This window comes from Hoplias malabaricus, chromosome 2, assembly GCF_029633855.1.
Source record: "Hoplias malabaricus isolate fHopMal1 chromosome 2, fHopMal1.hap1, whole genome shotgun sequence".
Classification (NCBI taxonomy): domain Eukaryota; kingdom Metazoa; phylum Chordata; class Actinopteri; order Characiformes; family Erythrinidae; genus Hoplias; species Hoplias malabaricus.
The window spans coordinates 80,738,955-80,765,673 of NC_089801.1; the positions used below are offsets into that span (position 1 = coordinate 80,738,955).

General features: G+C 40.7%; 1 protein-coding gene across 1 annotated transcript; it reads left to right on the forward strand.

Moving 5' to 3' along the window:
• The first annotated feature begins 2 nt into the window (after window positions 1–2).
• On the forward strand, window positions 3–25,668 carry LOC136678489 (NACHT, LRR and PYD domains-containing protein 3-like). The gene is made up of 8 exons (XM_066656541.1): window positions 3–1,918; window positions 9,329–9,502; window positions 9,654–9,827; window positions 10,731–10,901; window positions 20,478–20,648; window positions 21,894–22,067; window positions 23,790–23,836; window positions 25,124–25,668. The coding sequence occupies exons 1-8, from the start codon at window positions 3–5 to the stop codon at window positions 25,666–25,668; spliced, it is 3,372 nt and encodes a 1,123-aa protein (XP_066512638.1).
• The last annotated feature ends 1,051 nt before the right edge of the window (window positions 25,669–26,719 follow it).

The following is a 26,719-nucleotide window of genomic DNA, read 5'->3' on the forward strand; positions in this document are numbered from 1 at the left end:
CCATGGAGCTGGATGAATACAAACCAGTGGATGACGTCCTGCTCAGTGTCTCAGAGAGAAACAAAATCAGCCTGAAGAACAAGTACGAGAGCTTATTTGAGGGATTCAAAACACAAGAGAATAAAATCCTCCTGAACAGGGTTTACACTCAGCTCTACATCATCGAGGGAGAGAGGGAAGGAGTGAATGAAGAACATGAAGTTTTACAGATTGAAAACAAACCCTGGAAACAAAACCTGCCAGATACACCAATAAACTGTTTAGACATATTTAACCCTGTACAGTGTACGATGGGAGAAATGGAAGAAGACAACACCAGAGCTGTGATGGATGAAGATGTGAGACGTGAAGAAGGAGAAGAAGATAAAGATCCACAAGTGGAAAAACTTAAAAGCGTTCTGACTAAAGGCATTGCTGGCATTGGAAAAACTGTCTCTGTGCAGAAGTTCATTCTGGACTGGGCTGAAGGAAAAGCCAATCAGGATATAGAGTTCATGTTTGTGCTTCCATTCCGAGAGCTGAACCTGATTAAAGACAAACAGTACAGTCTTCATGGACTTCTGTGTGCCCTCCATCCTGAGCTCCGAGGTCTGGACACAAAGGAATATGACGTGTGTAAAACTGTGTTCATATCTGATGGCCTCGATGAAAGCAGAATTCCACTGAAGTTCTCAGAGTGTGAGAAAGTGTCAGATGTGACCAAGGTGTCTTCAGTGGATGTGTTGATGACAAACCTCATCAAAGGAGACCTGATTCCCTCTGCTCACATCTGGATAACCTCCAGACCAGCAGCAGCCAATCAGATCCCCTCTCAGTACATCAGTCGTGTGACAGAAATTCAGGGATTCAATGATCCACAGAAGGAGGAGTACTTCAGGAAGAGGATTAGTGACCAACACCAAGCCGACAGTGTCATCTCCCACATTAAGACGACGAGGAGTCTCCACATCATGTGCCACATTCCAGTCTTCTGCTGGATTTCAGCAACTGTGCTTCAGCGAATCATGAAACAAGGGACCACAGAAATCCCTAAAACTCTGACTGCAATGTACTCACACTTCCTGTGCACTCAGACAATCATGAGGAAGGAGAAGTATGAGGAGGAAGATGAGAGAGGAACTCTACAGGAACTCCTGAGATCCAACAGGAACATGTTTCTGAAACTGTCTGAACTGGCTTTCAAACAGCTGATGATGGGCAATATGATGTTCTATGAAGATGACCTGAGAGAGTGTGGGATTGATGTCACTGAGGCCTCAGTGTACTCTGGGATTTGCACTGAGATCTTTAGGGAGGAGTCTGTGCTTTACCAGAGGAAGGTTTACTGCTTTGTGCATCTGAGCTTTCAGGAGTTCCTGGCTGCTTTCTATGTGTTTCACTGCTATGTGAGCAACAACAAGGATGAACTGCAGCTTCTGAAGCCGAAAAACATGAAGTGGTCTGACAGTGTTTTTCTGCACGAGCTGCTGAAGGGAGCTGTGTGTACAGCTATAAAGAGTAAGACTGGACACCTGGATCTGTTTCTCCGTTTTCTGTTGGGCATCTCACTGGAGTCCAATCAACAACTCCTGAAGGACCTACTGACACACACAGTGAGCAGCTCTGAGAGCATCAAGAAAACAGTTCAGTACATCAAATACATAATGACATCAGAGGATCTTCCTTCTGACAGATCTATCAACCTGTTCCTCTGTCTCACTGAAATGAATGACTCCTCTTTATCCAGTAAAATCCAGGAGTATCTCAAATCAGAGAAACACTCAGATAAGAAACTGTCTGCTGATGAGTGTTTAGCGTTAGCCTACATGCTCGTGAACTCAGACGAGGTGCTGGATGAACTGGATTTGAGGAAGTACAAAACCACTGAGCAGGGTTATTGGAGACTGATCCCAGCTGTGAGCAACTGCAGAAAGGCTGTGTGAGTGTTGTTTCTACATGTTTTTGTTTTTTTTAAATATATTCCAGTGTTGATGTTGACTGAGACAAGTTTCCAGATGTTTTACGGTCAGTAGGAATTCCTCACTGTGTGTATAATTAGGATGTGATAAATAAAATGAATGAGACATTACAGAACAGGTGGAGTTTGATGAACATGGATAAGACTGATGTCTTTCTCTTGTTTTCTCTCACTCTCACTGTATCTCACACAAATCCCCCAAGTTTATAAAAGCAGTATTTTCCTCAAGTCTGATCATTTTTATTCCTGTGAGGCTGAATTTCAAGGAGTGTTCAGACTTGTAGTTCAGTTTCCTTGGGTTGGACCAAATATGTAAATTCATACATTGTTATATTTTAGTCCTGGTTTGGTCCTGAAACAAATATGTATTTTTAAAAACAGTGATGGTGTATGACGTATGTAAGCGACACATGTATGACATTAGTTTTGTCGTCTGAACAATGCCCCACACTGAGCTTAATGCACTTCTCGGGGCTGTGTACCTGGTGGTATTTTTTCAACTGGAAACACAACAAGACGTGGTCAAATGGATAAAGTCAAAACAGCACCTTTGCTCTAACAAACTAAACTAACAGACAGTTCCTCACCTTCACGTTTTTTACTGTATTATGCACTGTGTTTACATTGTGTTGCAGATTGTCTGGCTGTAAGCCGACCATGAATTCCTATGAAACTCTCTGCTCTGTTCTGAAATCACCAAACTCCCCCCTGAAAGAGCTGGAGTTCAGTGAGACTGAGCTGCAGGATTCAGGAGTGAAGCTGATCTCTGAGGCACTGAAGAGTTCAAACTGTAAACTGGAGACTCTCAGGTGAGATTTTGGATGAATGTCCATGTGGATAATGAGTGTGTTCTCCTGCTCTGATTGGCTGTAGTTTGCCCTCGAAAAGTTTAGGCCATTGTTTTTACATGGATAACGTTCAGTGAATTTACTATTTGTGTTTTTACTATATTCTATTTTTAACTGATATTTATTCCCAAAAGAAAACGTTATTCTGAGGCACAGAGACAGAGAAGCATTCCTGCAGAGCAGAAATCAGAGTAACAGCATTTTACCAGTGATAATAATAATAATAATAATAATAATAATAATAATAATAATAATAATAATTTACAGCATTGTAGTGCAGCAGGTTAGTGTCGCAGTCACACAGCTCCAGGGACCTGGAGGTTGTGGGTTCAAGTCCTGCTCCTAGTGACTGTCTGTGTGTCACCTTGTGAAGGACTGGCGCCCGCTTCAGGGTGTGTTCCTGCCTTGCACACAGTGATTCCGGGTACGCTCCGGACCAACTGCAACCCTGAACTGGAAAAGGGTTACAGACAATGAATGAATTAATAATAATAATACTTAATATGCTGCATTTCAGAAAATCTATGATGATGCTAAACATGTGACGTGTGCTACATTTCTTACATTCATTGAGAAAAATAAAAAAGGAGGCAAGGTTATCCTTGATTATTCATTCATTCATTCATTATCTGTATCCAGTTTTTGACATTTCTTCACAGGCCTAACACGGTCAGGGCTCCATTTGTAATTCTTTAAAAAGTTGTGATAGAGCACAACACCATAGTTTATCTGTGAAAGGAAAATGGAAATGTGCTACAACCCACTGAAGATGTTAACAGAGTTAGTAAAGTAATGATATTAATGCTGTTGTGAACAGAGGGACTACTACGACTACATAAGACATGACAGAAGACGATCAGTTCAAGGAAGGACTAGAGACTAGACCCTGGGCTAAAGTGAGACTAAGACCAGTCACTCACTCCCCTGCTCTTATGTGTGTATTCTCCTGCTCCAGCCGACTGTAGTTTACTCTCGCTCTGTTTCTGTTTGTGAAAGAAGAGTGAAGAATGTTTAGTTGAGAGTGAAATTCCTTGTGGAAATAGAATGTAAATAGCACTAAAATATTCAGAATAACATTCAGAACAAATGTTCAGATTGAGCTCATAATGTACACACCCCTGAATAATTAATATTGGAGAAATACTGATGTATGAACATCTCATAATTCCTGATTCACATGAGTCTGAATTTCACATTCTCTATTTTAACTTCACTTTCTCCTGTATTTACTTTACCTTGCAGACTCACAGACTGTAAATTCACCCTGAATTCCTATGAAAGTCTCTGCTCTGCTCTGAACTCACCAAACTCACCCCTGAAAGAGCCGGACCTCAGTCAGACTGACCTGCAGGATTCAGGAGTGAAGCTGGTCTCTGAGGGATGGAGGAGTTCACACTGTACACTGGAGATAATCAGGTGAGATTTCTTTGATTTAATTCCTGAACAATTCAGCTTTGAAGAAGGAGTAAACTATGCTCTGTTTATGAAGAGACTATTTAATAAAGGCGTGTCTTTGATTTGGGAAGAAATTAGCTAAAAGTGTTTGATATTCAGAATGATTTATATTCATGGGGCAGGGAATGGCTACCAAACTGTTTATGATTTAGAAGGTTTTACGTTAAGAACTAATTAAGTTAGTTAGTCAGAGGCTAAGATGCAACACTTTTTAAGCTTTATTAATAACAACAAGCACAATTCAGTATATAAGTAAATAAATGGTATCTATGTCAGATGTTCAGACCTTACATCAGCCAGAGACACGTCAGAGCACCCAGTCTGTGTTGAAATTGAAATGGAAAGTGCGGAGTACACAGTACCGGCACAGTAGCCGCTGTTCTGCTGGGTGTACCGGCACAATAGCCGTTGTTCTGGTGGGTGTACCGGCACAATAGCCGCTGTTCTGCTGGGTGTACCGGCACAGGAGCCGCTGTTCTGCTGGGTGTACCGCATAGTAGCTGTTGTTCTGGTGGGTGTACCGGCACAGTAGCCGCTGTGGCATACTTCCGGTATTCTGGTATCCTCTTTTTTTGGCGACCCACTGGGGATTCGAGCTCCCAGTTCCAGAACAGCAGGACAGTGGTCTCTGTTTAAGCGAGTGAGGTACTTGTGATTAAGTTTTGTGATCTGTCCTGGACAACGTCCTACACTGTAGAAACACACAGAGACAAGGAAACAGGAAAACAATGTCACATTTTCTGTCAGTTGCTTTGGGTAATAACTTGCCTCATCTTTCCTCTCAGTCCTGTACTTCATTTGGAACACTTCTACGTATTTGTGCTGCTCTCTGTCTTCCTCTGTTCCTCTGTTACCCCTCACTACTCCACCACCCTTTCTTACTCCTCCCCCTCTGTTCCTCTGTTAACCCCCTCACTACTCCACCACCCATTCTTACTCCTCCTCTTCTGTTCCTCTGTTACCCCCCTCACTACTCCACCACCCATTCTTACTCCTCCTCCTCTGTTCCTCTCTTACCCCCCTCACTACTCCACCACCCATTCTTACTCCTCCTCCTCTCTTACCCCCCTCACTACTCCACCACCCATTCTTACTCCTCCTCTTCTGTTCCTCTGTTACCCCCCTCACTACTCCACCACCCATTCTTACTCCTTCTCCTCTGTTCCTCTGTTGCCCTCCTCACTGCTCCACCACCCATTCTTACTCCTCTTCCTCTGTTCCTCTGTTACCCCCTCACTACTCCACCACCCATTCTTACTCTTTCTCCTCTGTTCCTCTGTTACCCCCCTCACTACTCCACCACCCATTCTTACTCCTCCTCCTCTGTTCCTCTGTTGCCCTCCTCACTACACCACCACCCATTCTTACTCCTTCTCCTCTGTTCCTCTGTTGCCCTACTCACTACTCCACCACCCATTCTTACTCTTTCTCCTCTGTTCCTCTGTTACCCCCCTCACTACTCCACCACCCATTCTTACTCCTCCTCCTCTGTTCCTCTGTTGCCCTCCTCACTACACCACCACCCATTCTTACTCCTTCTCCTCTGTTCCTCTGTTGCCCTACTCACTACTCCACCACCCATTCTTACTCTTTCTCCTCTGTTCCTCTGTTACCCCCCTCACTACTCCACCACCCATTCTTACTCCTCCTCCTCTGTTCCTCTGTTGCCCTCCTCACTACACCACCACCCATTCTTACTCCTTCTCCTCTGTTCCTCTGTTGCCCTACTCACTACTCCACCACCCATTCTTACTCCTCCTCCTCCTCTGTTACCCCCCTCACTACTCCACCACCCATTCTTACTCCTCCTCCTCTGTTCCTCTGTTGCCCTCCTCACTACACCACCACCCATTCTTACTCCTTCTCCTCTGTTCCTCTGTTGCCCTACTCACTACTCCACCACCCATTCTTACTCCTCCTCTTCCTCTGTTACCCTCTCACTACTCCACCACCCATTCTTACTCCTTCTCCTCTGTTCCTCTGTTGCCCTCCTCACTACACCACCACCCATTCTTACTCCTTCTCCTCTGTTCCTCTGTTACCCCCCTCACTACTCCACCACCCACTCTTACTCCTCCTCCTCTGTTCCTCTGTTACCCCCCTCACTACTCCACCACCCATTCTTACTCCTCCTCTTCCTCTGTTACCCTCTCACTACTCCACCACCCATTCTTACTCCTTCTCCTCTGTTCCTCTGTTGCCCTCCTCACTACACCACCACCCATTCTTACTCCTTCTCCTCTGTTCCTCTGTTACCCCCCTCACTACTCCACCACCCATTCTTACTCCTCCTCCTCTGTTCCTCTGTTACCCCCTCACTACTCCACCACCCATTCTTACACCTCCTTCTCTGTTCCTGTTACCCGCCTCACTACTCCACCACCCATTCTTACTCCTCCTCCTCTGTTCCTTTGTTGCCCTCCTCACTACACCACCACCCATTCTTACTCCTTCTCCTCTGTTCCTCTGTTACCCCCCTCACTACTCCACCACCCATTCTTACTCCTCCTCCTCTGTTCCTCTGTTACCCCCTCACTACACCACCACCCATTCTTACTCCTCCTCCTCTGTTCCTCTGTTTCCCCCCTCCCTACTCCTCCACCCATTCTTACTCCTCTTCCTCTGTTCCTCTGTTACCCTCTCACTACTCCACCACCTATTCTTACTCCTCCTCTTCTGTTCCTTTGTTACCCCTTTCACTACTCCACCACCCATTCTTACTCCTCCTCCTCTGTTCCACTCTTTCCCCCCTCACTACTCCACCACCCATTCCTACCCCTCCTCGTCTGTTACCCTCTCACTACTCCACCACCCATTCTTACTCCTCCTCCTCTTTGGTGAGGTGACAGTTGTCGGTTTGTTGTTGTGTCCAGGTTCAGAAACTCGTGATTCTTTCAGAGAAGCTCTGTTAATGTCTTTGACACTGCCCACACTCATGAGTAGCTCCTGTCCCCTGACAGGACGTGTGATTGGTCGATGTGAGATGTGATGAACTCTCCATTCATTAATGAAGTCTCATAACAGGCCATTTATCCATTTACAGATATCACAACAACATAGTATCAGTCATATTTATGGGATATAGAGTCTGTGGCTGTTAAAGGTGACATTCACATTTGTAATAAAAAAAAAAAACACTTTTTGTTAAATTCAGAAGATGTTTCCTCACCATTTGCTGCCCTTCAGTCTGTTTACACACTTAAAACCAGTCTAATGTGTTTACACAACCTCAGTAAAGATGTTGGTGATATTTCATGCAGTCTGTAGCTATGTTCCATTGAGACTAGTCCTCAACACTGTCTTCATCTGACTGTAACTCTCTCTTCCCTCGTTTCTGCCTCCTGAAGTGAGAGGGAGTTTAAAGAGAGTTTAATTTTGGGGGTGAAAGTTCATGTGGAGAAGAGAATACAAACAGTGCTGAAAATATTCAGAACAATATTCAGAAAAAATGTTCAGACTGAGTCTGTTATTAATGCCCCTCTGAATAATGTAAATAATGGAAAGTATTATTTTACTCATTAATCTCATTAAACTGATTCTGAGTCTGAAATCCACATTCTGTTTGAACTGTGCTGTATTTACTTTGCTTTGCAGACTGAATGGATATAAACTCACCATGAATTCCTGTGAAGTTCACTTCTCTGATCTGAAATCACCAAACTCCTCCCTGAAAGAGCTGGACCTCAGTGACACTGAGCTGCAGGAATCAGAAGTGAAGCTGATCTCTGACGGACTGAAGAGTTCAAACAGTAAAGTGGAGATACTCAGGTAAGACAAGCGTTTTATCTTTTAATTTCTGACAGAAATGTGTGAAAGTGTTTGAAATATCAGATTGTGGAGGTCTGACGGCGTGGCTCTGCTGCTTCAGCTTCATGATTCACTTTATATTTTACACACAGCACATGTTCACTATGTTCTTATTCTTATTTCATATTTTATGGGGCATTTTATTGAATGTGTCTCATCAAACCACACTCTCCAACACTGTTTACTGAGATCTTCCACATGGATCTGGATTTATGGAGCTGTCAGTTCAGGAACGAGACGAAGGGACTGAAGCACATGCAGAGATGGAGATTTATTAAACAAGTAACGGGAACAAGAAATAAACAAAGGGCGCACAAATGACACAGACACAAAATGAAGGACAAACCAGGGACACAGAGAGGAGCTTATGAAGGAAAACACGATAGGAAACACCTGTGAACGCTCAGGACTCACAGGTGCAGGGCGTGGCTAGGAAACGAACGGAAAAGACACATGGCAAGAAAAACAGAACTGAACACGTGATCAAAACATGACAAAGGACATAAACACAGGAGAACAGTTACAGATTATAACAGGAGCTCATTTAGTGCCTGAAAAGAGTAAATAAATGAGGTGTTGTGTAAATGTTCTCCCACTGTTTACAAAAACAAACCTTTAGAAACAGTGTGTTTTTAAATGATATACAGTTCTTTCAAAACAATATGGAGCTGTTTTCTGAAACATTTCACTTGAGAATAAACAGGTTTTACAAATACAAATATAAATGTTAGTAAAGAATTGATGTATTTCCTGAAGAATTTCTCCAGATTAAATCAGTTCAGTGGCTGAGTTTCTCTGCTCTTCACAGCAGCAGGTGTCTATAGTTTGTTCTTCTCTACAATAAGTTGGAATAAAGGGTTTATTGCTTTGTTTTTCTCGTACATTTAAGAAAGTCATCATTGAGTGTGATCATAAATGTCAGTGTGAATCCTAAATCATAAAAGACCTCATAATTGTCAAATGGGTGAGTGAGTGAAGACCTGTGATGCACTGGGGCCCTGTCCAGGGAGTGTTCCTCTTGCAGCCAGTGATTCTGGGGAGGATTCAGACCCACGTGACCCTGAACAGGACGAAGCACTTACAGAAAATGAATGAATGTTCAGATTGAGCTCATTGTTTGTGTCTCTTAATAACGTTTATAACACACAGACCCCAAGTTTATAACAGTAGTGTTTTCCACACGTCATAATTCTTGATTCCTGTGAGGGTGAGTTTCACATTCTCTGTTTTAACTCTACACTGTGTTTACTTCTCCTTACAGATTGTCTCGCTTTAATCAGTCCACGGATTTCTGTAAAAGTCTCTGCTCTGTTCTGAAATCACCAAACTCACCCCTGAAAGAGCTGGACCTCAGTCACACTGACCTGCAGGATTCAGGAGTGAAGCTGATCTCTGAGACACTAAAGAGTTCACACTGTAAACTGGAGACACTCAGGTCAGTTTAGTCTTGATTTTTTATACTTCACCAGCATTACATTTATACATCTTTATCATTTTATTTTATTCAAATACTGATGTATGAAAATCTCATTATTCCTGATTTACATTCCTGAAATTCACATTCTATATTTTACTTTACCTTGCAGACTCACAGACTGTAAATTCACCATGAATTCCTATGAAAGTCTCTGCTCTGTTCTGAACTCACCAAACTCACCCCTGAAAGAGCTGGACCTCAGTCAGACTGACCTGCAGGATTCAGGAGTGAAGAAGCTCTTTGCTGCACTAAAGAGTTCACACTGTAAACTGGAAACACTCAGGTCAGTTCACCTATCAAGGGATGAGTGTCACATGGAATGTGTGGTGTAATGTGGAAGTGAGGGAACAACAGAATGCTCTTTTCAGCTTTTATCTAAATCCTACAAAGTACAATAAAGCAGCAGTAGTGGTGTGATAATGGTTAAAGAATACAACAATGCAAATGTAGTTGTAGCAGTGATATGAGAAGTAGAAGACAATGAAAAATCTCAAATGCTAAAACCAACCGACTACTACTGGGTGGACTGTGGATGGTGCCAAAGAAAAGAAATAAACAAAAGTTCCCTAACAAATAAAACTAACCTGCCCCAAAAATACAGATGTGGCATTCACCCCTTACCTAGTGTGTGTATATACAGGGTTTGTCCAACCATGGAATGTATAGGTGCCTGTACTTGCCTGTTCACACCAGTAGTGGTGGTAGAGAGATTTAACAAGGGAAGAGCAATCCACAGATTTAAAATGGCTAAAGTGAAGCTAGGCTAAAGTAAAGTTAGCAGCACCACAACTAAACCTCAAACTCTAGCTAGTGACAGCAACAACAATCTCAATTTGAGCTAGCAGCAAAGATCATCAAACAAAATAGCAGCAACATCTGTAAACATAAGCTAGCAGCAACAAGCCTCAAACCATAAGTTAGCAGCATTCTCCAGCTAGTATCACACAGGTAAAAAGCCCCCCCTCATTGTTCCACTTGGTGGGCTTTATATCCAAGAGGTCCTGCCTCTTCCAGGTGAACAGCTCGTCCTATAGGATGATTAGGACAGTAGTCTTGGGCAACAGCTTCCCCATTGGCTGAACAGGTAATAAACTAGAGAGACAGGAGGTGAAAGAAAGTAGAGGGAGAAATTCTTTCAGAAATGTTCCTGTAACTATTCAGTGAGTAATGTCCTCTCTCTTTACAGACTAACTGTGTGTAAACTTGGGGAAAAGTCTTGTGAAGATCTGGGCTCAGTTTTACTGGTGAACTCCTCCCTGAAAGAACTGGACCTCAGTAACAATGACCTGCAGGATTCAGGAGTGGAGAAGCTCTCTGCTGCACTGAAGAGTTCACTCTGTAAACTGGAGACACTCAGGTCAGAGTTCTGGGATTTTATTCTTCATTTTCTACTCCTCACAAACATGACTTTAAACATAAAAAAAGACATTTTTTTCTAAGCTCTTGTATAAAATATAAAGGAAAAGACTGTGTTACTAGATTATAATAAACACCACTGGGATTATTAACACAACTAGGGGTGGGGGATATGGCCCTAATTTTGACAATAACAATATTCTTGGTGATATGAATAAAACACTGAAAATACTTAAATAAATGTTATATTAATATGAATTATATTAAATAATATATATTTAATAGAGCTGGGCGATATGGACCAAAAATAATGTCTCGATATTTTTTAGCTGAGTGGCGATATAGGATATATATCTCGATATTTTTCTTCTCATGAGATAATAACAAAAAGACACTTCTGAGTCAAAGCTACATGTCCCAAATGTCACACAGGAACTTTTATTAACATTCAGCTGTAGATGTCCATGAGACATTGCTCAAAAATAAACTATTGGCATATATTAAATAATAATGCTCCTTAAATAAAATACTGTTGTTTTCCTGCGTAACAAAAGACTCATAGCTGTGCTGTTAAACTGTAAACAGAAAACATACAGAGCAACAATAGCAGAAAGTTCATTTGTTCTTTAAAAGTGAGTTTCCTGTGAAGCAGACTTCACCAAAGTGCTTCCTCCTGTGTGTGCTCCTGTACGTCTAGTACTTTGTGTAAATAACAATCATGTAAACAGACTGAATGAAATAAAAATAAATCCATCCTTCAGTCATCAGTAGGGCTGGGCGAAATGGACAGAAAATCATATCTCGATATATTTTAGTTGAATAGTGATATACGATATATGTTGTGAAAAATAATGTGAACAAATGTTTTATGAACATTTTATAAACAGAACATTCAGTTTTGTGTGTTAGCTCCACCTCGTCTCTCAATATTCAAATGAAAATCAAATGTCCATGTGTGTTTAAGACAAAGGTTTTCATTAACTCTTCCCCATAATTGTACATTGAAAGGCAGTGCTTCTCGTGCAACTGCGACTGGACAATTGTTATCGTGGGTCAGGAGTTTTAATCAGCCTTTTGGAGCCCTTTTTCTCTACTGTTGAGAAGGGGAGCAGACCCTTTTGCTCTGTAGTAAACTACCGCTTTAGTAACACCACGCCACTTCGTACTTTTCTTTTCGTAAGCCACAGCGTTAGCTAATGAAGCTTGCAGTGCTGTCTGAACTGGTTTAGGGAACTGTACTGGGACGTGAATACTTCAGAACAGTGGCAGCAGCACCTCGGAGTTTAACAGCTTCATACAGAAGTTTGTGCTGCTGTTGTAAGTGGTGAAATAGGCTGGGAGTACTCCCACATTTTGATACTACCTCCTTTCAGCGTTCCCTGCAGACAGCCGTTTCTGATCCTCATCTGACCGGTAAAATCCAAACCATTTACATATAACAGAACCACTGTTCTTCTTTTTCATGCCCTGTGTTACTCTACTTCATTGTGTGTGTGTGTGTGTTTGTGTGTGTGTGTGAGAGAGAGAGAGAGAGAGAGAGAGAGAGAGAGAGAGAACCCAGGTGGGAGCAGTGCTGTGAGCAGAACACAGTATGGCCCTGTACAGTATTCAGACTTTTAAAAACTTATATCAATATTTTAAGTGATATAGCCTCACTCCATATCTCTGTTCTACCTTGATATATTTTAAAATATTGATATATCGCCCAGCCCTGATATTTACTACATATTAATGATCTTAAAGGCTTTTATTTATTTTACTACAAATGTAACATTACAACATTCAGAAGAAGCGACAAAAATTCTGTAAACATTTGCTTTTTGGAAACAACAGTAACTTTCCAAGATTCTGATTTTGTATGAAATAAATAACGCAGCAGAAAGTGTAGTTTGTGAATATTAACAGAAAACGTAAGGAAGTATATGAAAAGTAACATTAAAGCTTTACAGTAAATAACAAAACAGTAAATTAAAAACACAGAATAGTGTCTGTGCAGAGTCAGTGTAGTTTATCTGCTTTGGTTAGAGCTCATTGTTGAAATCTTCTAAAGGACTTTCCTCGTCTTCCACCAGGTGCTTCTGCTCGAGGAGATGAAACAGATTAGTTGTGCTTCATCCTTCTGTTGTTACAGGCTTCTTTCATTTCTTACATAACACCACGGTTTATTGTTCATCTGATATTTTGTAACAATCCACCTCCACACGACTGAAGTCACTCCACCTTTTTGGAGTAAATTCCTCCGCCTCAGAGCCACTTTCCACCGTACTTCACTGTGTCTAAGTGACTCATGTAAAGAACACACGCTGTATTCTGGGTAACTGCATGACTTCGGTACGTAAACAAGTCACGATAAATTTATTTTTTATAGTTTTAAAAATTGATGGTATGATCACGAACAATACGATATGGAACAGCCCTAATCACAAATACTTTATATGTGTATCTCTCCTTCTAGTGTGTTGTGTGTAGTAAAATGTTGATGGCGAGGGAATGGCTAAGATTTTCTCCAGTGCGATTAAATTCATTCCAATTATAGATTCACGGTCCATGTAAAGTATCAGTTCTGTATTTTATCATTTGTGGCTAAATCCAAAAATAGAATATTGTGTGTAAATCTTTATTTATTCATAATTTCATTTGGTTTATTATTGGCCTACAGGGGGTTATTTTGCTGCGGCCCTGACAGGAACGTCAGCCCTGAGACACTGGGGAAAACAACATTGCCACCTAGTGGTGGCTTGTTCGCCTGCTGGTCACATTTGTGGAAATTTTAAATTGGAGACTTCCACTTTACAAATATATACAATGTAAATTTAAACACATGCATTTATTTTCGCATAAAAGTGTGATATATCTATGAAAACTAAACACTAATCTCTCTCCATAATCCATTGCCTGTTTTTTCCATAGGCGAGGCTCATGTGGGCTTGCTTTATGAGGAATTTAACATGAGAGAATGTTGTGTGCGTGCTTCAAGCTTCAGATTCAAGAGTGCCATCACTAGGAGTCCGTTACAGGTTCTGAATCTGTGACGTATTTCCTGTTAAAACTGAGAAGCGAGCAGATTTTTGAGGAGCGAGAGCGAGCTCAAATTTTTGAAGTGAGGAAAAAGCAGGAGCGCGCACTGAAAACAGTGAAACGAGAGCGTGGAGCTACATCGCTGTCGCTGTTTTCGTTCGGGGCCCCCTCCAGGGTGTATTTCGAAGTATGTCTCGCTGCAGCCTGTAGGAAGGCAGAGTTGGACATCCAACTCCTCCCACATCCAACTCCGCCCATATCCAGCCACGCCTTCTAATACTGACGTGTTCAAGAAGCACTGTGTGGCACTTGAACGCAGACATGTTTAGCGACACTGAGTAGCACATTAAATACGCATATACGTCTTTTATTCATTATTATACTGTTCAGGTGCTTTTTTGTTTTTCCGCTGAGGGCATCTGTTAAAAACATTACCTGATTTATACCTGATTTGATTTAACTTTTGTCGTTGTTGTCAATGCTTGGCAGACTATTATTGTGAATGGTAAGGTGAACGGAGGATATCGTTCAGGATTCAATACAATATTGTTCTCCAGTTAATATCTTGTCCCAAAAATCATTAATTTTGTTATTCGTAATGGTTATTCTCAGCCACAACGAGTGGTAATGTTATGCCAACTATGACATGATGGATTGTTATGTAGTGTATGTAGTGCACAGCTGACTGCAAAACAATAATAAAATCCAGTGCTATTAAGTGTACAGTGCCTTGAAAAAATAAGCATCCCTGCCTGGTCATGAACATCTTCTCATTTTAAGAACACACAGATTTCCATAGGCGATGCTATTTGTCTGCATACAATTTATTAGAAGCTTATACAATTTTCATATGTATTTAAACGTCTGTGTTTTGCGTTTCAGACAAATAAGTATTCACAAATATTAGAGGTACCACTTATTTCATAATGACTAATAATTACTACCTGTGAGTGGTTAGAGATTTCTAAGGGTAATTAGCCAGTTTGTGAAATAAAAGTAAAAACTAAAGAGATAATGATGCTAATTGTCACGGTTCACGGGCAGACTGACGGAGGCGGACGCACTCGCTAAAACACAGTTTTTTAATAAAGGGAGATAACAAAACAAAGAACGAAAACATACAGGGAAACAAGGCAGGCTAAATTAAACAAGGGGAACTAAACAGGGCAAACCGGACTGACAGACTAAAGAGTTCACAAAATAACGATAGGAAAGGAAACTGCGACATGAAACAACGACTAAGAAAACAAACACGGAGAAACTGGAGACTGACGGACAGACAAGGAAACACGACCGACTCGACATAGGATAAATGTGAAATGAGAATGTGAAATGAACGACAAACAGGACGTGACACAAGAGGGCTTAAATACAGACACAAACGAGACACACCTGGACAGATAACGAGGACGGGTAACACATGACACGGACGAGGAGGCGGAACAAAGGCGGAGACTCGAACATAAACAAAACAGAGCCATGTGCAAATAAAGCACATGGCGGGGAAACAAACTGACAGGACGAAGGCGTGACACTAATGACAATATTCCAAATGTCCAAGTGAAGAAAATGCTGCAGTAAAATATATAACACATGTTCAGATGTCCAGTCGTGCAGGATTGGTTTCAATAAGAAGTAAGAGAAACACATTACATTCAAATAGAATATCCTTTTTGGCATTGGCATGTAGAATGTAGAACTCTAAAATGTGGTTAAGTCACGGGTGTGCAGTCTGTATTAAAGACAAGGAAAAACTGGCACAGTAGTTTTATTATTTTATTTTCAAGCTTTTACAATATTATATATATATATATATATATATATATATATATATATATATATATATACACACTCACACCCCACACAAACATTGGCTCACTCACACACCCAAATCTTCATAAACTTGTTGGCAGAATGGGCTGCAGAACCCAGGATGCATGTCCTCGCTGTACTACCCCACAATTTCCCCATGTCTCCCATGCCCAAAGCAGCCTGTGGACAACAAATAATAAACAGAAGCATACTTTTAATATGTTATTTTACTTCCTTATCTTATCTGACTTTTGATGTTCTTTTTACTCTGTATCGTAATGCATGCACAATGCTTTGATTCCTTGAAAAATGCTATATAATAAAAAAGAATTTATTATTATATTATTATTATTATCAAAGCCAGCAACACTGCTTTTGACTGCAAAATTCCATCAAAATCTTCTGATAATAAAACATTTATTTTTCAACTTTTTTGCAACCACTGGCAAAAGAAACAATTCTCAAACTTCATACGCAGTACACAAACCTGGTAAGCAGTCTTTATATGTCTCTCTACAGTACAGGGATCACTCCAGTCGATACATTGTGCGAAACTGTTGTTTGTATTCTGTGCTGTAGAGTTTCCAAGTCACAACAGCTGTATGTGTCGAATTTGAGAATTAATAATCAGATTACCACCTCTTCTTATAAGGAATACAAACATCTTAAAATAAAGTTTACTGAAATACAATAATGCACTTTATACTTACTGTCAAGCCACTGAAAATGTGCTTGGGCCCGGAATGACTGTCTTCCAACAGTGTCCCGGAAGAGGTTACACCAGTGAGAGCTTTAAAAAAGCTTGGTCACCCTCTTCCAGGACGACCTCTAATAGAATCTGCTCCAGGACCGTAAGGGGCATCTGTTGAAGACATTATAGATGAGTGCAGATATTGTTTTACAGTTTATTTAAATTTAGTGAAACAAAAAAGCTAAATATAAATTTACCACAAAACCTACATTCCAATTATTTTTTTTAAACAAACCCCAGTTTTCTCATTTGTGAAGGTTATTGCACATTAAGCAAAATGAAAGTTGAAATGCCCAGTTCAGCTTCAAGAACAGACACATAAATACCTGCTCAATGGAGATGGTAAACATTCTGTCTCCTTTACTGTTAACAGAAAAAAACAAGTTGAAATCCAGACTGAAATTAATATAAATGCTATTTAACAATGGGCCATGTCTAATTTGAGCTTATCAGATGCTATAAATAACTGCTTTTAAGTCACACTAGTTACACACTGACATGTGCCCTTATAAATTCAAATAAACCATCAGACCTTGAAAGCTCCTCTGTCTTTCCCTTCTTGTGCTTACTGGCCTTTCCTTGTACATTAGAGCTCACTATTCTAAAATACAGCTGGAATTTAAATGATGTAAGCTAACTGAAAATTAGGTTTATCAGCTACATTTACAAACATTAAGTTGTTTGCAATATACCAATCAAATAAAAACAATTTAAATAAATCAATACATTGACTTTAACAAGAAGTCATGTAAAATTCAAAACATCACAGTAAAATGCACAATGTGTCTGAAGAGAAAGCTGCATGTGTGTGTAAATATTTTTGTTTGAGTAACAGGTGTATAAACCCTGCAGGTGACATGCTCCCTAAAGTAACCGACACCACCACCTACGGAGCTGTGGGATGTCACTCTAACGGACAAATGACAAAGTTTAGAATGCCGTTTAAAGCCTTACTGGAAATGTATCCTCAAAAAAGTCATAATTTGAAGTAATCACCTGACTGAAGTCAAAAGGCCAACCAAGGGCCATGTAGAGTGCATACTGAAACATACCATAGATACAGCTGAGAACATTGAATATTGAAGGGTCAAAAGTGGCCTGAACGTGGGCTGGATGCTGAAAAAAATAAAACAATAAAACATAAAAGGAAAAAAAAACACAGTTTATCTGTGATACGCATGTTCATAGTAACTACATTTGTAAGCTTTTCTTTAAATCAAAAGTATTGTTACTTACACGGAGGCAATATTATAAGCAAGTTTTTTCTGTGTGTAATTAAGTAACTCTGTTAAATATTTGGCTAAATCAACCACATACAACACGCTTGCCGCAGTTGAATATTCGTGTATTTATCTATGACCCTACTGGTACATACTGAAATAACGTATTTATAACATGTTCGTGTATCTAGCAAAAACACTGACAACAACGAGCTTTGTAATTATACTTACAAACTAAATGTTTTTACTCACCGACATAACGTGCGCTGTTACTTTTTCCGTAAAAAAAATCTGTTTGAGAGTTTTTTGGGCGCGAGCGTGAGCTATGTTCGAATTCACGAGGGTAGGGAACGATTTCGGACACTACCTTAAAATAGTGTACTATATAGTGACTAGAGCACTATTTGGGACATAGAAAAGTCACTGGGCACGGGCGTGGCTTCTAACGTGGTGAGGGCGGGGTTGGATGTGGGCGGGGTTGGATGTCCAACTCCGCCTTCCTACAGGCTGCAGCGAGAGGCTTCTCTGTATTCCCGCCTTGCGCCCAATGATTCCAGGTAGGCTCTGGACCAACCGCGACCCTGAATTTGATAAGCGTTTACAGAAAATGAATGAATTAATTAATGAATGAATGTTTTCGCTCAGTTTTCATGATTCTGTGTGCTCGTTGAGTCTGACTTGCTCAATTTAGTGTGGTTTTTGCGCTCTCGCATAAAAGACAGTGATCTCACTCCATAGTAATTAGTGTAAGGGTTAAATTGGGCCAATAGACTGAATAAATGTTATAGATTTAAATTGTTTTATCTTTTATATTTTAAAGTTTTATTCTGGCAGAAGTTAAGTCCAAATATTTAAGGGAATAACTATTCTTCACGGTAAACACACTTAATAGAACCAGTTTATTTCTGTACATTATCTTTTATTATGTATTAATATTTTTTTTATTTATAAAGTCCATTTTCTTATTCAAAGACACGTAAAAATTGTTCTGTGGTTTTGGGCGGGACTGGAACGGATTAATAACATTTAAATTCATTTCAGTGGGGAATTTTAATTTGATTTAGCTCGGTCACAGAACGAATTAAACTCGTAAATCAAGGTATTACTGTGTGTGTGTGTGTGTGTGTATTCATATATATATATATATTTCTGACTATAATCATTTATTTTATTAACACTTAACTGTCTTTGAATGGTGAGACTGATGTAGAGATACAGGTGAAATTGTACTGTACCAATTATAAATAAATTAATACTTTGAGTTTGATGCCAGAATCATTCCACTGTCATTAAACAGAAGAACCCCTTGGCTATCAACTGTATCATTTTGCCAAAATGCATATAAATAATCGTAAATATACATAAATATATAAGATGGGCAGTGTGTGTTTTGCTCATTAAAGTGATTTGAAATGAAACATTATCATAATAACTTGTTAATTTTAGTCCAATGTATTATTTAATTTCTCCGTAATAAAAAACAATGTTGTGCCTAAAGGTGCATTCGGATTTGAAGCGCTGGCTTTACCATCAATTTCCAAAGCGCAAATTGCTTGACCCCAGTGAATCACCTCAGGGAAAACCCTTTTTCTTCTCCATAACAATGAGGAATAGCCTCAGAGACGGCTGTAGAATATAGTCCCCTTCTTGCAGTGTGTACAATTGTTTCAGAGTGTGGTTCTAAACTCGTCCTGCTCTGAAACTAACAGCTCTGACAACAGTGACCTTACAAGAGCAAGTGTAAAAACATCAACGTGAGCACTTTGTATTTACGTGGCTTGAGTTGCCTTGACGACGGTTTGAGAAAAATAATGTTTTTACATTTTATGGATTTGGAGAATGAAATGAAAATCAACCATCTGTTTTTCATTGTTTTTATATCTGATTTAAAATAAAAAAGAATGAACAGAAGGTACATGGACCCAGACGGAGGTGTTTATCTGTTCAGTCTAATCTCCAGTCTGATCAAATTCTCAAAACATGCACAAAGTAGCACTTAGTAAACGTTTGTTAATCCAGGCCACGCCCACAAAGACTGAAACAGGAGGTGAACTCAGAAGTCTTTGGGGAGGAGTTGAGGGTTGCTCATGACTGGTTGTCTGACACAGAAATGATGTGAGTTTGCAGGGTATGTTTAGGGCTAAGAGGAGGAGTTTGTGCGTGGTCCTACTCCCACAATTATTTTATTACATAACTTCAATTACCATGACAACGAGAGGGAGAGAGAGAGAGAGAGAGAGACTGATTTCATTAAGACGTGTTTTCTTCTGTGTTCACTTTTGCTAAAACAAAGTTCATTCATTCATTCATTCATTCATTCTCTGTAAGCGCTCATCCAGTTCAGGGTTGCGGTGGGTCATGAACCTACATGAAATCACTGGGCACAAGGCAGGAACACACCCTGGAGGGGGCAGTGTAAATGTTGATGTCTGCACCTACACATCATCAGCTGATTTTTCTCAGGGGAGTGTTTTACTGAAATCAAACACCACACACAACTCAGAACTGACACATTCAGAACTCACACAGGTTCAGTAAAGATTAGTGAGTCGTTCAGGTTCTGTACCACATTCACACACCGTCACAAACTGATTCTGACCTCACTTTTCTGAATGACGTTAGAGAAATGAGGCAGTTTGTGAGAAAAGAAAACACAGTGACGTTTCTCCTTCTGTCACTGAGCGTGATGTTCCTAGCCAGGTCAATATATGAAGTACAACCTGTTCATGAAATGTTCCTGTAACTATTCAGTAAGTGATATCCTCTCTCTTTACAGACTAACTGTGTGTAAACTTGGGGAAAAGTCTTGTGAAGATCTGGGCTCAGTTTTACTGGTGAACTCCTCCCTGAAAGAACTGGACCTCAGTAACAATGACCTGCAGGATTCAGGAGTGGAGAAGCTCTCTGCTGCACTGAAGAGTTCACTCTGTAAACTGGAGACACTCAGGTCAGAGTTCAGGGATTTTATTCTTCATTTTCTATACGTCACCAACATGACTTTATACATTTAATATATATAATAATGATTATTTTTTAAGCTCTTTACATAATGTAATATATAATGTATGATGTACAATTATTTGTCATTGTATAACGAACAATGAAATGTGTCCTCCGCATTTAACCCATCTGTGGATGTGAATACACACACACACACACACACACACACACACACACTAGTGCACTAGGGGCTGTGAACACACATCCAGAGCGTTTGGGGTTCAGTGCCTTGCTCAAGGACACTTCAGCTGTGGATGTTCCTACTGGACCTGGGGATTGAACCAGCAACCTTCCGGTACCAAGCCCGGTCTCTAACCATTAGCCAAGGCTACACTCCATTGCGATTAAAACACAACACAAGTAATTTTTAATGTGTGTCTGTGTCTGTAAAAGGAAACATGGTCTCACATCAATGTCAAAAATAGAGGACGCAGTAACAGCAGGTGGAACATTTAAATCTGTACCTTTTTAAAATTGTGTTAGTTAATCGCAAATGTGAAACCCATGAGCAGAGAGAGAGAGAGAGGGGAATTGCACTCACACACAGATCATAATCTCACTCTCAAACTGTCTGTTTTTTTTAATTCTCAAATGGTTTTTACCCTCTTCATTTTAAATGTTTTGAAATGGGAGGTTTGTGACAGTTTGGGGGCGGGGTCAGGGCAGTTCTTCTCAGTGAATGCTATTGACTGATGTCTCCTGGTTCTGTGACTGCCTCATACACTGTATATGTCCCTGACAGAAACTGCCCTGACTCTGCCCCCAAACTGTCACAAACCTCCCATTTCAAAACCTTTAAAAGAATAAAATTAGGATCATAACTTAAACAGGGAGGTCATAGTATAGAAACCTTTACTGGATTCATGTCTGTATATTTACTTCTAGTAATAACCCCTCTGTGGGACACTGTTGTGATAATGTTGTGTTGTGATTTGATTTCATTTCTATTGAGTGAGGATTTGAACAGACTCAAAAATGTCTTAGATTTATGAAAACAAACATCCAGGTCATTGTATTAATTATGTTAAGGTTTTAAGTTTTTTTTATAACTTTTACCTTTAGATTTTAACCTGTTTGATATTGAAGTGCTTTTGTAAATTAAACAGAATTTGGTGATTGTTTAATTCTAAACAGCAGCTTGATTTGCTCTGAGTAAATACCACTCTCTCTCTCTCTCTCTCTCTCTCTGTAGATTGTCTTTTTGTTTAGTTACAAAGGAAGGCTGTGATTTTCTGGCTTCTGCTCTGAGCTCAAACCCCTCACACCTGAAAGAACTGGATCTGAGCTACAATCACCCAGGAGACACAGGAGTGAAGCTGCTCTCTGTTAAACTGGAGGATCCACACTGCAGACTGGACACACTCAGGTACGGACAGCTTTCTGTATTTGTGTGTGTTCAGTTACTGATGTCATCTGCTGTTACTGTATTTCTATAAAGCTCTACAGCTCATTGTTCCTTCTTCATTTAGCCTCTGCTCTGCTCTGGTAGTATTTAATGGTTAGAGTATCCCCCTTCACCGCTCTGTCTCCACTGTTCAGTGTGTAACTGTTGTCAGGCTGAAGGCTTGTGAGACACTGAAGTAAAACTAAGCCCCATATAACAGTCTCTTTATGTGGATTGTAGACTGTTTCTAGAACAGTCTACAATGTACATTCAGTGTTTAGGGAAGTAAAGGAGTACTCTGGTACAACAGTTCTACGACCTCAATGCTGAAACACTTCAGACTGAAAGATCCTACACTACTGCTGCATCCTGAAACTGAGTCGACAAGTCCATCATTATCTCTGTATTCCTATCATTTCGGGGCGTCTAAATGGGTCAGGATCAATGGTGAACAGATTGAAGAGCAGACTTTAATACCCAGAGTGGTGTTATCAGTCATACAGGCTACAAACCAGAGCAGAGCTGATCAGAGGTCACACAAACACTTGGTGAAGTAGAATGGTATAAAATGGAGAGTAGAACTCACTGCTGTGTTTAACAGTGAAAGTAAGAGCATTTCTCACAGGACTGGGTCTGAACAGCTGTGTGGTCTTTAGAAAACCACTGCTCAGTGTTAGAGATTAATCAGAAAACAAGGCTTCAGTTCACTATGGAGCATAAAGACTGGACTCTGGAGCAGTGGAGAAAGGCCATGTGATCTGATGAGTCCAGACTGACCCTATTCCAGAGCGATCGGCGTGTTAGGGTCAGAAGGGAAGTGGATTAAGTGATTCCCCCGTCATGCACCGTGCCCCATGTACAAGCCTCTGGAGGCAGTGTTATGATCTGGGGTCTTCATTGCGTCAGGTTTAGACTCAGCAGTGGTGTGTGGAAGTAAAATGAAGTCCACTGAGGACCTGAATGCACTGAATGACCAGGTCGTCCCAGCAGTGGGTTCCAGGATGACACCAAGGTTCATCAGGCTCAGATTATGAAAGAGTGAGGAATCATTTTCAGACATTTACTGACCACCCCAGAGTCCTGACCTGAACCCACTGAGGGTCTTTGGGACGTGCTGAAGAAGACTTTACGGAGTGGTCCGACTCTCCCGTCATCAATACAAGATCTCCACCAAAAATGAAGGCAGCTCTGGAGGAAATAAATGTTGTGGTGTTGTAGAAGGTTGTAGAAACAGAGCCGTGGTGAATGTGGAGCGTAATCAAAGCTAAAGGTGGTCCAGTGAAATATTAGTGTGTGAGTTGTGTTGGTCGGGCAGTGTAGGGGTCTGTGATGAAATGGTCAGTGAGAGCAGGTACAAGGCAGAAGAACCTAATAAATGAGCAGCTGAGTGTAGGATCTAGAAAGGGTTTAATGGAGCAGTTGTAGAAGAGCAGCTCTACTGCATTATTCTGTGTTGAAGGCTGAGAGGAACAGATGGAAATGGAGGAAATGAAACACAGAGAAAGAGAAACAGAATATTTCTCTGTGATAAAAAGACAGAGAGGATGAAACACCACAGATGATGATCTTTCTTCTGTTTCCAAAAATGACATCAATGAATGACGCTGTAATGAAGCTGAATGTGGGGCTCAGAGAGTACAGTGAGAACACACACCACTCAAACACAACCATCAACTCACAACTGTGTGTGTGTGTGTGTTGTAGGTTGGAGCATGGAGGAGAGATCAGGATAAAACCAGGACCAAGAAAATGTAGGTTTTCTCTCTCTCTCTCTCTCTCTCCTGCTCTTTCTCTTTACTTTCGTTGTGTCTCATTTTGTGTTGTTTGTGTGTTGTGTAGGTACCACTTCAGAATAACACTTCACTTATAAAGGTTTATAAATGGTTTAAAGTATGTTTATTAATAGTTATGTTGTTAATACATTAATAATCAGTTATAACACAGATATAAAGGGCACCAGTGACCTGTTGTTTGCCAAATAGTGAACCCACATCTGTCTACAGTTAAACCTCAGATCTTGTCGAATACTGACCTCACTGTGTCTCCTCCATCAGTCGACATTAACCCCGTCAGCTCCAGCACATAATTGTTAATGAGTTTAACCCTTTAATGAATTACCCACCACCAGAGTGTCTTTTTCTACTTTAATGATAATGTGGTGAACCTTAACATGTGAAATGACTAAACTCACATTCTCAGGTCTGAGCTTATTCTTTACCTCCACATTTTCACTAAGTTCTCTCATGCTTTCAGTATTAGACACAAAAGAGTTCACTGTCACACTTCCTTTCTCTGTGTTACAAAGGATTATTAATCACTTTTAAAGTGTTCACAGTGTAATAAATAACCATGTAATAACAGGCTTTTAAACCATTTATAAAGTTTTATTAGTGTATTCTTATTTTAATGCAGTGCCATTTTATGTCTGTATTTTGTGTATCTGATTGTGTTATTTATCTGATTGTGGTGTGTATCTGATTGTGTGCGGTGTGTCTGATTCTGTGATGTGTGTCTGATTGTGTCATGTGTATCTGATTGTGTCATGTGTATCTGATTGTGTGGTGTGTATCTGATTGTGTGTCATGTGTCTGATTGTGTGCCGTGTGTCTGTTTGTGTGTCATGTGTCTGTGTATCTGATTGTGTGTCGTGTGTCTGATTGTGTGTCATGTGTCTGATTGTGTGTCGTGTGTCTGATTGTGTGTCGTGTGTATCTTATTGTGTGTGGTGTGTGTCTGATTGTGTGTCATGTGTCTGATTGTGTGTGGTGTGTCTGATTGTGTGGTGTGTATCTGATTGTGTGTCATGTGTCTGATTGTGTGGTGTGTATCTGATTGTGTGTGGTGTGTCTGAGTGTGTGTGGTGTGTATCTGATTGTGTGTCATGTGTCTGATTGTGTGTGGTGTGTATCTGATTGTGTGTCATGTGTCTGATTGTGTGTGGTGTGTATCTGATTGTGTCATGTGTCTGATTGTGTGTGGTGTGTATCTGATTGTGTGTCATGTGTCTGATTGTGTGGTGTGTGTCTGATTGTGTGCAGATGCCTGTGAGCTCACACTGGACCCAAACACAGTGCACACACTCCTCTCTCTGTCTGAGGGGAACAGGAAGGTGAAGTGTGTGAAGGAGGAACAGTCGTATCTTGATCATCCAGAGAGATTCAGAGTCTGGAGACAGGTTCTGTGCAGAGAGAGTCTGACTGGACGCTGTTACTGGGAAACTGAGTGGAGTGGGAGAGGGGTTTCTATTTCAGTGGCGTATAAATCAATCAGGAGAAAAGGAGTCAGTGATGACTGTTTGTTTGGAAAGAATGAAAAGTCCTGGAGTCTGATCTGCTCTAATAACAGTTACTCTGTCTGTCACAATAAGAACATCACTGCTCTCCCTCCTCCTCCCTCCAGCTCTAACAGAGTAGGAGTGTATGTGGACTGTGCGGCCGGCACTCTGTCCTTCTACAGCGTCTCCACTGACACACACACACTCACACACTTACACACACTCACCACCACATTCACTGAACCCCTCTGTGCTGGGTTTTATCTTTGGGGTTCAGACTCCTCAGTGAGTGTGTGTCAGATAAAATAGTGCTGTGTGTGATCTATTGTTTTGATTGGTCTTTTCTGTCAAACGAGCTGCTGCTTTAAAATGTGAGGAGAATCACAAAAGACGATGAAACAGAAATGAAGCTCAGTTTGTAAAAGAAAGCGAGCAGAGAGACTCTTCAGGGACAAAACAGTGATAAAACCTGGATCTGAGTGAACACTACACCCCTGCACTTCTCTCTCTTTTATATCCCTGATGTAAACAGGATTTTTCAGCTGTTTATTTGATTTCTCTCGTTATAAAGCGCTGTGTTTATTTACACTGTGCGCTGGTCTCCATCGTCTCTCACATCAAATCTATGGGGAGTCAGTTACAAAACAGTGGATTCTCTGTCTCTGACGTGTCCAGCTCAGTCCTACTTCTGTATCCCAGGCTCCTCAACACCATCTGAGCGCCTCTTCTCTACAGCAGGAAATATAGCTTCAAACAGAGAGAACCAGCCTTAGCCCAGAACATGGGAGAGGTTTCTATTGTTACTCTGTAATGAAGGAGTGAGGGTGTGAGTGAGTGAAGGTGTTTCCTGTAGGAGGAAAGAGGACAGAGGGGATCAGGGTGTAATGGGTGGGTTGTGTTCATCTGTGTCGTCAGTGTAAACACAGACCCTCGTCATAGTGCACTTCCACCTCCAGAACTCTTCAGATATTTGTAAATATTAAATATTTAGTTTTCAAACGACGCCAAACACAATGTAAGTGTGGGCTAACACTGAACTGTCTTTGTTCTTGTTAATCTGGTTAATGGTGTAAACTGAGCACAGACAGTGTGTTGATGCTGAGTGGACGGGGGTTAAGAGATGTGTCTTAAAGCTGAAAGGAAACACAAACATAGGAACAGAAGGAAAAGATGGGGCTTCTCTAAGAAACTCTTCTCCTTTCTGTGAGATTGGATTCTGGGGGTTTGTTGTGGGGGGAAATGAAAGAGTGATGTTTGTTGGTGGAAAAGAAGAATTCTGAAATATACTTTTATTAAAGTTTAATATTATGAACATTTAATAAATCTCTTAAAAAACAGAAGTCTGTCTTTCTACTGCATC

Coding starts and splice junctions, on each gene's coding strand:
- LOC136678489 (XM_066656541.1), top strand. CDS start 3: ATGGAGCTGGATGAATACAAACCAGTGGATGACGTCCTGCTCAGTGTC. Junction 10,902..20,477: donor TGTAAACTGGAGACACTCAG/GTCAGAGTTCTG, acceptor CTCTCTTTACAG/ACTAACTGTGTGTAAACTTG. Junction 20,649..21,893: donor TGTAAACTGGAGACACTCAG/GTCAGAGTTCAG, acceptor CTCTCTCTGTAG/ATTGTCTTTTTGTTTAGTTA.